This window comes from Heterodontus francisci, chromosome 24 (assembly GCF_036365525.1).
Source record: "Heterodontus francisci isolate sHetFra1 chromosome 24, sHetFra1.hap1, whole genome shotgun sequence".
NCBI lineage: Eukaryota > Metazoa > Chordata > Chondrichthyes > Heterodontiformes > Heterodontidae > Heterodontus > Heterodontus francisci.
In genome coordinates, this window is record NC_090394.1 from 41,109,302 (window position 1) to 41,124,129 (window position 14,828).

Sequence of the window (14,828 nt, forward strand, 5' to 3'; positions counted from 1 at the left end):
TTCCACATGGCAGACTGGTCAAAAAAATAAAAGTCCATGGGATCCAAAGGAAAGTGGCAAGTTGGATCCAAAATTGTTTCAGTGGCGGGAATCCAAGGTTAAAGGTCGACAGGTGATTTTGTAATTTGAAGGTTGTTTCCAGTGGGTATTTGTAGGGACATGATTAAGAATTTTGCAGATAATACAAAAACTGGCCGTGTGCTTGATAGTGAGGAAGAAAGCTGTAGACTGCAGGAAGATATCAATGGTCTGATCAGGTGGAGAGAAAAGTGGCAAGTGGAATTCAAACCATAGAAGTTGTTAAGTAATGCATTTGGGAAGGCAAACAAGGCAAGGGAATACACAATAAATGGTAGGATACTGGGAAGTGTAGAGGAACAGAGGGACCTAGGCATGTATATCCACAGATCCCTGAAGATAGCAGGAAAAAAAAACACATTTATATGGTGCCGAATCACATATACTGTGATTCTGTATGGCACTAGGTGAAATGTTCATTAAGAGAGCCGGTGCAGGCATGAATGGCCTCCTTCTGCTCTGTAACAATTCTGTGATTCTGCCTTTCATGACCACCGGATGTCTCAAAGTGCTTTACAGCCAATGAAGTACTTTTTGAAGTGTAGGCACTGTTGTAATGCAGGAAACAGGGCAGCCAGTATGTACAGAGCAAACTCCCAGGACTGGTAGATAAGGTGATTAGGAAGGCATACAAGACAGTTTCCTCTATTGGCTGAGGCATCGAGTATAAGAGCAGGGATGTTATGCTGGAACTGTGTATAAAACACTAGTTAGGCCACAGCTAGAGTATGGCTTACAGTTCTGGTCACCACATTACAGAAAGGATGTATTGCACTAGAGAAGCTACAGAGGAGATTTACAAGGATGTTGCCAAAAATTGAGAACTTTAGCTATGAGGAAAGATTGAGTAGACTGAGGTTGGTTTCTTTGTAACAAAGGTTACGGGAAGATTTAATTGAGGTGTATAAAATTGTGAGGATCTTAGAGTGGCTATGAAGGACCAATTCCCCTTAACAGAATGGTTAATAATCAGGGGGCTTAGATTTAAAGTAATTGGCAGAAGGATTAGAGGAGACTTGAAGAGATGTTTTTCCACCCAGAGGGTGGTCGAGGTCTGGAACTCGCATCCTGAAAGGGTGGTTGAGACTGAAACCCTCATCACATTTAAAAATACTTGGGTATGCACTTTAAGTGCCATAACCTACAAGGCTACGGATCAAAAGCTGGAAAGTGGGATTAAGTTGAATCACTGTTTTTCAACCAGCACAGACATGATGGGTTGAATGGCCTTCTTCTGTGTTGCCAATTTTCTATGTTTCTACGCGTCAGACACACAAACACACGCATATATGGACACATAAAAGAATCACACACAGAGTCAGAGAGACACCCAGTTAACACGGATAGTCAAATATACACACACGCAGACTCAAGTGCCCACTCTCTGTAGAAAGCTTGTCAACATTTCCAAATGCCTCATGTGGTTTACAATGTATCACAACTCACCCGAGTACCGCAGAGTGAATCCTTGTTTCATGCCGGAGGCTGCTGCATGTAAGGTGATAACACCGGGCCCTTTCCCTCGGATCACTAGCTTTCTGCCAACCTCAGGAACGCTCCAGAACAGGCCACAGAACCGTCTTTCCTTCTGTGTTGGCCCCAGTTGGATGGCCAGGTAAGCAGAGGTGCAGCTGGCTTCTGCCCAGGACACCGTCTGGTAGGAGAGAATCTCTAACTCAACAGTCTCTGAAGAGGGCACTTGCAGAATCCAGGAACACTTGGTCCCATTGACGGAGTCAGTCACCAAGCGGGAATACTGTAGGATTCTATGGTTGACACCGGGCAGCAGAACGCCACCGCAGTCTGGGTTCGCCGAAGTGAGCAGAAATCCTGCAGGACAGACTCTGATTAATGACTCATCTTGTTGCAGAAGTTTGAATTCTCTATTAAATTCTCATCCTTGTGTCAAAATCCCTTGATGGCCTCGTGCTTGCCAATCTCTGCAACCTCCTCCAGCCCTCCAAGCCTCCAGGATTCTGTTCTCCTTCTATTCTGGCTTCTTGGGCATCCCCAATTTTAATTGTTCCACCATTGGTGGTCGTGCCATCTGCTGCCGAAGCCCTAAGCTCTGGAATTTCCTCCGTTAAGACACTCCTTAAAATCTACCTCTTTGGCAAAGCTTTTGCTCATCTATCCTAATATCTGCTTATGTGGCTCAGTGTCAATTTTTGTTTGATATTGCTCCTGTGAAGTGCCTTGGGACATTTTACAACATTAAAGGCACTATATTAATACAAGCTGTTGTTCTGTCTTTATTTACTCCTTTCCCCCATTCTCTTCCCCTCCTAAAGGCGTCGACTCTTGTCATATTATCGTTTCTCACCCACTACTCAGCCATGACCCTAGACTGCGAGTGGCAGCAGGTTATGCAACAAGAAAAGTCTAAGCCCTGACACACAAAGAGAGAAGAAAGACTTACATTACAAAGCACCCTTCACGACTTCAGGACATCTCAACAAGCTTTACAGCCAATAAAGTACTTTTGAAGTGTAGTCTGTGTTGTAATGTGGGAAACATGCCAGCTAGTTTTTACACAGTAAGACCCCAAAAAAGAGCAATGTGAGCAACCAGATAATCTGTTGTAGTGATGTTGGTCAAAGGATAAAGAATGCGCCAGCGCACAAGGGAAAAACTACCCTCCTTTTCTTTGAAATAGCACCATGGGATCTTTTATGACCTTGTTACATACACGTTCAGTCATGTACCAAAAACACACACACATAAAACACACAGTCAGTCAGTGCCGGGGCTCTCTTATAGACACGCAATCAGCACTGAGGCATTCAGTCCCGTTACAGTCAGTGCTAGCCTCTCCGTCCTGTTATCAGCACACAATCAATCCATCCCGTTACCGGCACAAAGTCAGTCAGTCCTGTTATCCACACATAGACAGCGCTGGGACAGTCAGGCAGACCTGCTACTCATGCACAGTCAGTCAGCACTGAGACAGTCAGTCCTGTTATACGCACACAGTCAGTCAGCACAAGAACAGTCAGTCCTGTTATACACAAACAGTCAGTCAGCACAAGAACAGTCAGTCCTGTTATACGCACACAGTCAGTCAGCACCGGGACAATCAGTCCTGTTATACACACACAGTCAGTCAGCACTGGAACAATCAGTCCTGTTATACGCACACAGTCAGTCAGCACCGGGACAGTCAGTTCTGTTATACGCACACAGTCAGTCAGCGCCAGGACAATCAGTCCTGTTATACGCACACAGTCAGTCAGCACTGGAACAGCCAGTCCTGTTATCCACACACAAGTCAGCGCTGGGACAGTCAGGCAGACCTGCTACTCATGCACAGTCAGTCAGCATTAAGACAGTCAGTCCTGTTATACGCACACAGTCAGTCAGCATCGGGACAGTTAGCCAGTTCTGTTTTCCGCACACTGTCAGTCAGCACCAGAACAGTCAGTCCTATTATACACACACAGTCAGTCAGCACTGGAACAGTCAGTCCTGTTATACGCACACAGTCAGTCAGCACTGGAACAGTCAGTCCTGTTATATACACACAGTCAGTCAGCATCGGGACAGTTAGCCAGTCTTGTTTTCCGCACACAGTCAGTCAGCACCGGGGCAGTCAGTCCTGCTACCCACGCACAGTCAGTCAGCGCCAGGACAGTCAGTCCTGTTACATACACACAGTTGGCAGTGGGACAGTCAGTCCTGTTATACGCACACGGTCAGCACCAGGACAGTCAGTCCTGTTATATACACACAGTCGGCAGTGGGACAGTCAGCCCTGTTATATGCACACAGTCAGTGATGGGTCACAGTCCTATTATCTGCACACAGTCAGCGTTGGGACAGTCAGTCCTGTTATCCGCACACAGTCAGTCAGCACCGGGACAGTCAGTCCTGTTATATACACACAGTCAGCACTGGGACAGTCAGTCCTGTTATACACACACTGTCGGTCAGCACCAGGACAGTTAGTCCTGTTATACACACGCTGTCAGTCAGCACCAGGACAGTCAGTCCTGTTATACACACGCTGTCGGTCAGCACCAGGACAGTCAGTCCTGTTATACACACACAGTCAGTCAGCGCCAGGACAGTCAGTCCTGTTATACACACACAGTCAGTCAGTCAGCATCAGGATAGTTAGGCGTGTTATACGCACACAGTCAGCACCGGGATAGTCAGTCCAGCTACCCACGCACAGTCAGTCAGTCAACGCCAGGACAGTCAGTCCTGTTATCCGCACACAGTCAGTCAACGCCAGAACAGTCAGTCCTGTTATCCGCACACAGTCAGTCAGCACCGGGACAGTCAGTCCTGTTATACACACACTGTCGGTCAGCACCAGGACAGTCAGTCCTGTTATCCGCACACAGTCAGCACTGGGACACAGTCCTGTTATCTGCACACAGTCAGCACTGGGACAGTCAGTCTTGTTATATACACACCGACAGTCAGCATCAGGACAGTCCAGTTATCCACGCACAGTCAGTAAGTCCCTGGACAGTCTGTCAGTCCCGTTATGTACACACAGTCAGTCAGCGCTGGGACAGTCATGAAATCATAGAATGGTTACAGCACAGAAGTAGGCCGTTTGTCCGTCATGTCTGTGCCTACTCTCTGAAAGAGAAACTCACCTAGTCCCACTCCCCAGCCTTTTCCCGTATTCCTGCTAACTTTTTCCCATCAGATAATTATCCAATTCTCTTTTGAAAGCCTCAAGTTAGTCTGCCACCACCATACTCTCAACCAGTGCATTCCAGATCCTAACCACTCACTGCGTAAAAAAGTTTTTCCTCGTGTCGCCATTGCTTCTTTTGCCAAACACCTTAAATTGGCGTCCTCTGATTTTTGATCCTTCTGCCAATGGAAATAGTTTCTCCCTATCCATTCTGTCCAGCCCCCTCATGATTTTGAATACTTCCATCGAATCTCCTCTTAATCTTCTCTTCTTCAAGGAGAACAGCCCCAGCTTCTCCAATCTATCTATGTAACTGAAGTTCCTCATCCCTGGAACTATTCTCGTGATTCTTTTCTGCACCCTCTCTCTTATGCCTAAACAGCCTTTGTGAAGTGTGGTGCCCAGAATTGGATACAATACTTCAGTTGAACCGGTGTTTTATACAGGTTTATCATAAATTCCTTGCTTTTGTATTCCATGCCTCTATTCATAAAGCTCAGGATCCCGCTTTCTCAAACTGCAATCTTTAATTATTTGTGCATGTATGCCCCCAGGTCCCTCTGCTCAAGCACCCACCCCCTTTAGAACTGTACACTTTATTTTATATTGCCTCTCCTCATTGTTCCTACCAAAATGAATTACTTCATATTTTTCTGCATTAAATTTCATCTGCCATTTGTCCGCCCATTCCACCAGCTTTCCTATGTCCTTTTGAAGTTTATCACTATCCTCCTCACAGTTCACAATACTTCCAAGTTTTGTGGCATCTGCAAATTTTGAAATTGTGCCCTGAACCCCAAGTCTAGGTCATTAATATGCATCGAGAAAAACAGGAGTCCTAACACCAACCCCTCAGGAACCCCACTGTATACCTTCCTCCAGTCCAAAAAACCTTTCACAACTGCTCTGTTTCCTGTCACTCAGCCAATTTCGTATCCATGCTGCTACTGTCCCATTTATTCCATGGGCTCTAACTTTGCTGACAAGACTGTTGTGTGGCACTTTATAAAATGCCTTTTGGAAGTCTACGTACACCACATCAACCGCATTATCCTCATCAAAAAACTCAAGCAAGTCCGTCACACATGATTTGCTCGTAACAAATCCATGCTGGCTTTCCTTAATTAATCCACCTTTGTCCAAGTAACTGTTAATTTAGTTCCAAATTATTGTTTCTAAAAGCTTTCCCACCACCGAGGTTAAACTGACTGGCCTGTAGTTGCTGTCCTTACACCCTTTTTTGAAAAAGGGTATAACACTTGCAATTCTCCATTCCTCTGGCACAACACCTTTATCCAGGGAGGATTGGAAGATTATGACCAGTGCCTCTGTAATTTCCAACGTTACTTCCCTCAGTATCCTCGGATGCATCTGATCCAGTCCTGGTGATTTATCAACTTTAAGAACAGTCAGCCTTTCTATCACCTCCTCTTTATCAATTTTTAGCCCATCCAGTGTCTCAACTACCTCCTCTTTCACCATGACTTGGGCAGCATCTTCTTCCAGGGTAAAGACAGATTCAAAGTACTCATTTGGTACCTCAGCCATGCGTACATGTGTAAATCCCCTTTTAGATCCATAATCCTTCTTTTACTACTTATATGCCTTTACAAGACTTTTGGATTCCTTTTTATGTTAGCTGCGAGTCTCTTCTCATACTCTCTCTTTTTGTTTTTTCATTTCCCATCTGAACCTTCTATATTCAGCCTGGTTCTCAATTGTGTTATCCTCCAGTTGTATGCACACAATCAGTCAGTGCTAGAGAGACAGTCCACATACTCAGTCAGGTTATACACATACAGTCAGTCAGCGCTAGACAGGACAGTCCTCTTATGCACACAGTCAGTCAGCACTAGATAGATAGCCCCGTTACAAACATAGTCAGTCAGTGCTAGACAAGACAGGCCTATTATAAACATACAGTCAGTCAGTGCTGGGACGGACAGTCCTGTTATACACAAACAGTCGGTCAGCGCTGGGACAGACAGTCCTGTTATACACATACAATCGGTCAGTGCTGAGGCAGACAGTCCTGTTATACACAGTCAGTCAGCGCTGGGACAGACAGTCCTGTTATACACATACAGTCGGTCAGGGCTGGGACAGACCGTCCTGTTATACACATACAGTCAGTCAGCACTGGGAGAGACAGTCTGGTTATATACATACAGTCGGGGCAAAACAGACAGTCCTGTTAGAAAGATACAGTCAGTCAGCGCTGGGACAGACAGCCCTGTTATACACAGTCGGTCAGCACTGGGGCAGACAGTCCTGTTATCCATGTACAGTCAGTCAGCACTGGGTCAGACAGTCCTATTATCCACATACAGTCAACAATTGTGTTATACATATACAGTCTGTCAGCGCTAGACAGGGAGTCCTGTTATAAACATATAGTCAGTCAGTGCTGGGCCAGCCAGTCCTGCTATACGCATACAGTCAGTCAGTGCTGGGTCAGACAGTCCTGTTATCCGCATACGGTCAGTCAGCACTGGGACAGACAGACATGTTGTACACAGACAGTTAGTCAGCACTAGATAGACAATCCTGTTATACATATACAGTCAGTCAGCACAGGGACAGACAGTCCTGTTATACACATACAGTCGGTCAGCGCTAGACAGACAGTCCTGTTATACATATACAGTCAGTCAGCGCTGGGACAGACAGTCCTGTTATATACATACAGTCGATCAGCGCTAGACAGACAGTCCTGTTATATATATACAGTCGGTCAGCGCTAGACAAGACAGTCCTGTTATCCACAGTCAGTCAGTCAGCAGTAGACAGACAGTCCTGTTATAAACATACAGTCAGTCATCGCTAGACAGACAGTCTTGTGAGAAACATACAGTCAGTCAGCACTAGACGGACAGTCCTGTTATACACATTTAAAAAAAAATTCATTCATGGGATGTGGGTGTCGCTGGCCAGGCCAGCATTTATTGCCCATCCCTAATTTCCCTTGAGAAGGTGGTGGTGAGCTGCCTTCTTGAACCGCTGCAGTCCATGTGGGGTAACTACACCCACAGTGCTGTTAGGAAGGGAGTTCCAGGATCTTGACCCAGCGACAGTGAAGGAACGGTGATATAGTTCCAAGTCGGGATGGTGTGTGACTTGGAGGGGAACTTGCAGGTGGTGGTGTTCCCAAGTATTTACTGCCCTTGTCCTTCTAGTTGGTAGAGGTCGCGGGTTTGGAAGGTGCTGTCTAAGGAGCCTTGGTGCATTGCTGCAGTGCATCTTGTAGATGGTACACACTGCTGCCACTGTGCATCAGTGGTGGAGGGAGTGAATGTTTGTAGATGGGGTGCCAATCAAGCGGGCTGCTTTGTCCTGGATGGTGTCAAGCTTCTTGAGTGTTGTTGGAGCTGCACCCATCCAGGCAAGTGGAGAGTATTCCATCACAGTCCTGACTTGTGCCTTGTAGATGGTGGACAGGCTTTGGGGAGTCAGGAGGTGAGTTACTCGCCTCAGGATTCCTAGCCTCTGACCTGCTCTTGTAGCCACGGTATTTATATGGCTACTCCAGTTCAGTTTTTGGTCAATGGTAGCCCCTAGGATGTTGATAGTGGGGGATTCAGCGATGGTAATGCTGTTGAATGTCATGGGGAGATGGTTAGATTCTCTCTTGTTGGAGATGATCATTGCCTGGCACTAGTGTGGCGCGAATGTTACTTGCCACTTATCAGCCCAAGCCTGGATATTGTCCAGGTCTTGCTGTATTTCTACACGGACTGCTTCAGTATCTGAGGAGTCACGAATGGTGCTGAACATTGTGTAATCATCAGCGAACATCCCCACTTCTGACCTGATGATTGAAGGAAGGTCATTGATGAAGCAGCTGAAGATGGTTGGGCCTAGGACACTACCCTGAGGAACTCCTGCAGTGATGTCCTGGAGCTCAGATGATTGACCTCCAACAACCAGAACCATCTTCCTTTGCGCTAGGTATGACTCCAACCAGCGGAGGGTTTTCGCCCTGATTCCCATTGACTTCAGTTTTGCTAGGGCTCCTTGATGCCGTACTCAGTCAAATGCTGCCTTGACGTCAAGAGCAGTCACTCTCACCTCACTTCTTGAGTTCAGCTTTTTTGTCCATGTTTGAACCAAGGCTTTAATGAGGTCAGGAGCTGAGAGGCTCTGGCGGAACCTAAACTGACCATCACTGAGCAGGTTATTGCTAAGCAGGTGCTGCTTGATGGCACTGTTGATGACACCTTCCATCACTTTACAGATGATTGAGAGTAGGCTGATGGGGCGGTAATTGGCCGGGTTGGACTTGTCCTGCTTTTGGTGTACAGGACATACCTGGGCAATTTTCCACATTGCAGGGTAGATGCCAGTGTTGTAGCACTACTGGAACAGCTTGGCCAGGAGCGCGGCAAGTTCTGGAGCACAGGTCTTCAGTACTATTGCCGGAATATTGTCAGGGCCCATAGCTTTTGCAGTATCCAGTGCCTTCAATTGTTTCTTGATATCATGCGGAGTGAATCGAATTGGCTGAAGTCTGGCATCTGTGATGCTGGGGATTTCAGAAGGAGGCCGAGATGGATCATCAACTCGGCACTTCTGGCTGAAGATTGTTGCAAATGCTTCAGCCTTATCTTTCGCACTGATGTGCTGGGCTCCCCCATCATTGAGGATGGGGATATTTGTGGAGCCACTTCCTCTAGTTAGTTGATTAATTGTCCACCACCATTCACGGCTGAATGTGGTAGGACTGCAGAGCTTAGATCTGATCCGTTGGTTATGGGATCGCGTAGCTCTATCGCATGCTGCTTACGCAGTTTGGCATGCAAGTCCTGTGTTGTAGCTTCACCAGGTTGACACCTCATTTTGAGGTATGCCTGGTGCTGCTCCTGGCATGTCCTCCTGCACTCTTCATTGAACCAGGGTTGGTCTCCTGGCTTGATGGTAATGGTAGAGTGGGGGATATGCCGGGCCATGAGGTTACAGATGTGGTTGAGTACAATTCTGCTGCTGCTGATGGCCCACAGCGCCTCATGGATGCCCAGTTTTGCATTGCTAGATCTATTCGAAATCTATCCCATTTAGCACGGTGATAGTGCCACACAACACGATGGACGGTATCCTCAATGTGAAGGCGGGACTTCGTCTCCACAAGGACTGTGCGGTGGTCACTCCTACCAATACAGTCAAGGACAGAAGCATCTGCGGCAGGCAAATTGGTGAGAACGAGGTCAAGTACGTTTTTCCCTCCTGTTGGTTCCCCCACCACCTGCCGCGGACCCAGTCTAGCAGCTATGTCCTTTAGGACTCGGTCAGCTCGGTCAGTAGTGGTGTTACCGAGCCACTCTTGGTGATGGACATTGAAGTCCCCCACCCAGAGTACATTTTGTGCCCTTGCCACCCTCAGTGCTTCCTCCAAGTGGTGTTCAACATGGAGGAGTACTGAATCATCAGCTGAGGGAGGGCGGTAGGTGGTAATCAGTAGGAGGTTACCTTGCCCATGTTTGACCTGATTCCATGAGACTTCATAGGGTCCCGAGACGATGTTGAGTACTCCCAGGGCAAATCCCTCGCTACTGTATACCACTGTGCCACTACCTCTGCGGGGTCTGTCCTGCTGGTGGGTCAGGACATACCCGGGGATGGTGATGGCAGTGTCTGGGACATTGTCTGTAAGATATGATTCCGTGAGTATGACAATGTCAGGCTGTTGCATGACTAGTCTGTGGACAGCTCTCCCAACTTTGGCACAAGCCCCCAGATGTTAGTAAGGAGAACTTTGCAGGATCGACATACTGCCAGTCAGCACTAGACAGACAGTGCTGTTATACACATAGACAGTTCGCGCTAGATGACAGTCCTATTATACACATACAGTTCGTCAGCACTAGACAGACAGTCCTGTTATAAACATACAATCAGTCAGCGCAAGACAGACAGTCCTATTATACACATACAGTTCGTCAGCACTAGACAGATAGACCAGTTATAAATGTACAGTCAGTCAGCACTAGAAGGACAGTCCTGTTATAAACATACAATCAGTCAGCGCAAGACAGACAGTCCTGTTATACACATACAGTCAGTCAGCGCTGGGACAGTCAGTCCTGTTCTACATATACAGCCATGCTGTGACAGACAGTCCTATTATCCAGATACAGTCAGTCAGCACTAGACTGACAGTCCTGTTATACACGTATAGTCAGCACAGGTACAGACAATCCTATTATCCAGATACAGTCAGTCAGCACTAGACAGAGAGTCAGAGCTAGACAGACAGTCCTGTTACACATATACACCAGACAGATAGTCATCGCCAGGATAGACAGTCCTGTTATAAACATACAGTCAGTCAGCGCTAGACTGACAGTCCTGTTATACATATACTGTCAGTCAGGGCTAGACAGTCAGTCCTGTAAAAAACATACAATCAGTCAGCGCAAGACAGACAGTCCTGTTATAAACATACAGTCAGCACTAGACAGTCAGTCCTGTTATAAACATACAATCAGTCAGGGTTAGAGAGACAGTCCTGTTATAAACATACAGTCAGCACTAGACAGTCAGTCCTGTTATAAACATACAATCAGTCAGCGCTAGACAGTCAGTCCTGTCATAAACATACAGCCAGTCAGCGCTGGGACAGACAGTTCTGTTAAACAGATACAGTCAGTCCGCGCTAGACAGACAGTCCTGTTATAAACTGTCAGTCAGCGCTGGGACAGAAAGTCCTGTTATACACATACAGTCAGTCAGCACTGGGACAGACAGTCCTGTTATAAACATACAATCAGTCAGCGCTAGACAGTCAGTCCTGTTATAAACATACAATCAGTCAGAGCTAGAGAGACAGTCCTGTTATAAACATACAGTCAGCACTAGACAGTCAGTCCTGTTATAAACATACAGTCAGTCAGGGCTAGAGAGACAGTCCTATCATAAACATACAGTCAGCACTAGACAGTCAGTCCTGTTATACACATACAGTCAGTCAGCGCTGGGACAGACAGTCCTGTGATAATATACAGTCAGTCAGCGCTGGGACAGACAGGCCTGTTATAAACATACAATCAGTCAGTGCCAGACAGACAGTCTTGTTATAAACATACAGTCAGCACTAGACAGTCAGTCCTGTTATAAACATACAATCAGTCAGGGCAAGACAGTCAGTCCTATTATACATATACAGTCAGTCAGGGCTAGACAGTCAGTCCTGTTATAAACATACAGTCAGTCAGGGCTAGACAGTCAGTCCTGTTATACATATACAGTCAGTCAGCACTAGACAGTCAGTTCTGTTATACACATACAGTCAGTCAGCGCTGGGACAGACAGTCCTGTTACACACATACAGTCAGTCAGCGCTGGGACAGACAGTCCTGTTATACACAGACAGTCAGTCAGCGCTGGGACAGACAGTCCTGTTATACACAGACAGTCGGTCAGCGCTGGGACAGACAGTCCTGTTATAAACGTACAGTCAGTCAGGGCTAGACAATCAGTCCTGTTATACATATACAGTCAGTCAGGGCTAGACAGTCAGTCCTGTTATACATATACAGTCAGTCAGGCCTAGACAGTAAGTCCTGTTATAAACATACAGCCAGTCAGGGCTAGACTGACAGTCCTGTTATACATATACAGTTATTCAGGGCTAGACAGTCAGTCCTGTTATAAACATACAGCCAGTCAGGGCTAGACAGTCAGTCCTGTTATAAACATACAGTCATTCAGGGCTAGACTGACAGTCCTGTTATACATATACAGTTATTCAGGGCTAGACAGTCAGTCCTGTTATAAACATACAGCCAGTCAGGGCTAGACAGTCAGTCCCGTTATACATACAGAGTCAGTCAGGGCTAGACAGTCAGTCCTGTTATACATATACAGTCAGTCAGGGCTAGACAGTCAGTCCTGTTATAAACATATAGTCAGTCAGGGCTAGAGAGACAGTCCTGTCATAAACATACAGTCAGCACTAGACAGTCAGTCCTGTTATAAAACATACAATCAGTCAGCGCTAGGCAGTCAGTCCTGTCATAAACATACAGCCAGTCAGCGCTGGGACAGACAGTTCTGTTAAACAGATACAGTCAGTCCGCGCTAGACAGACAGTCCTGTTATAAACTGTCAGTCAGCGCTGGGACAGAAAGTCCTGTTATATACATACAATCAGTCAGCACTGGGACAGACAGTCCTGTTATAAACATACAATCAGTCAGCACTAGACAGTCAGTCCTGTTATTAACATACAATCAGTCAGCGCTAGACAGTCAGTCCTATTATAAACAAACAGTCAGCACTAGACAGTCAGTCCTGTTATAAAGATACAATCAGTCAGGGCTAGAGAGACAGTCCTGTCATAAACATACAGTCAGCACTAGACAGTCAGTCCTGTTATACACATACAGTCAGCACTAGACAGTCAGTCCTGTTATAAACATACAGTCAGTCAGGGCTAGACAGACAGTCCTGTTATACACATACAGTCAGTCAGCGCTGGGACAGTCAGTCCTGTTCTACATATACAGCCATGCTGTGACAGACAGTCCTATTATCCAGATACAGTCAGTCAGCACTAGACTGACAGTCCTGTTATACACGTATAGTCAGCACAGGTACAGACAATCCTATCATCCAGATACAGTCAGTCAGCACTAGACAGAGTGTCAGAGCTAGACAGACAGTCCTGTTACACATATACACCAGACAGATAGTCATAGCCGGGATAGACAGTCCTGTTATAAACATACAGTCAGTCAGCGCTAGACTGACAGTCCTGTTATACATATACTGTCAGTCAGGGCTAGACAGTCAGTCCTGTAAAAAACATACAATCAGTCAGCGCAAGACAGACAGTCCTGTTATAAACATACAGTCAGCACTAGACAGTCAGTCCTGTCATAAACATACAGCCAGTCAGCGCTGGGACAGACAGTTCTGTTAAACAGATACAGTCAGTCCGCGCTAGACAGACAGTCCTGTTATAAACTGTCAGTCAGCGCTGGGACAGAAAGTCCTGTTATACACATACAGTCAGTCAGCACTGGGACAGACAGTCCTGTTATAAACATACAATCAGTCAGCGCTAGACAGACAGTCCTGTTATAAACATACAATCAGTCAGGGCTAGAGAGACAGTCCTGTTATAAACATACAGTCAGCACTAGACAGTCAGTCCTGTTATAAACATACAGTCAGTCAGGGCTAGAGAGACAGTCCTATCATAAACATACAGTCAGCACTAGACAGTCAGTCCTGTTATACACATACAGTCAGTCAGCGCTGGGACAGACAGTCCTGTGATAATATACAGTCAGTCAGCGCTGGGACAGACAGGCCTGTTATAAACATACAATCAGTCAGCGCTGGGACAGACAGTCCTGTTATAAACGTACAGTCAGTCAGGGCTAGACAGTCAGTCCTGTTATACATATACAGTCAGTCAGGGCAAGACAGTCAGTCCTATTATACATATACAGTCAGTCAGGGCTAGACAGTCAGTCCTGTTATAAACACACAGTCAGTCAGGGCTAGACAGTCAGTCCTGTTATACATATACAGTCAGTCAGGGCTAGACAGTCAGTCCTGTTATACATTTACAGTCAGTCAGGGCTAGACAGTCAGTCCTGTTATAAACATACAGTCAGTCAGGGCTAGAGAGACAGTCCTGTTATAAACATACAGTCAGCACTAGACAGTCAGTTCTGTTATACACATACAGTCAGTCAGCGTTGGGACAGACAGTCCTGTTACACACATACAGTCAGTCAGCGCTGGGACAGACAGTCCTGTTATACACAGACAGTCGGTCAGCGCTGGGACAGACTGTCCTGTTATAAACGTACAGTCAGTCAGGGCTAGACAGTCAGTCCTGTTATACATATACAATCAGTCAGGCCTAGACAGTAAGTCCTGTTATAAACATACAGCCAGTCAGGGCTAGACTGACAGTCCTGTTATACATATACAGTTATTCAGGGCTAGACAGTCAGTCCTGTTATAAACATACAGCCAGTCAGGGCTAGACAGTCAGTCCTGTTATAAACATACAGTCATTCAGGCCTAGACTGACAGTCCTGTTATACATATACAGTTATTCAGGGCTAGACAGTCAGTCCTGTTATAA

General features: G+C 46.3%; 1 protein-coding gene across 3 annotated transcripts in view; it reads right to left on the minus strand.

The window, feature by feature from the left end:
- Window positions 1–14,828, minus strand: part of si:ch211-14k19.8 (mucin-2) — a 42,234-nt gene that overhangs the window by 25,310 nt on the left and 2,096 nt on the right. For all 3 annotated transcript variants that reach the window (XM_068056019.1, XM_068056021.1, XM_068056020.1), the window contains exon 2: window positions 1,525–1,908. In XM_068056019.1, coding sequence (XP_067912120.1) covers window positions 1,525–1,908 — 384 coding nt within the window. The remainder of the gene's footprint in view (window positions 1–1,524; window positions 1,909–14,828) is intronic.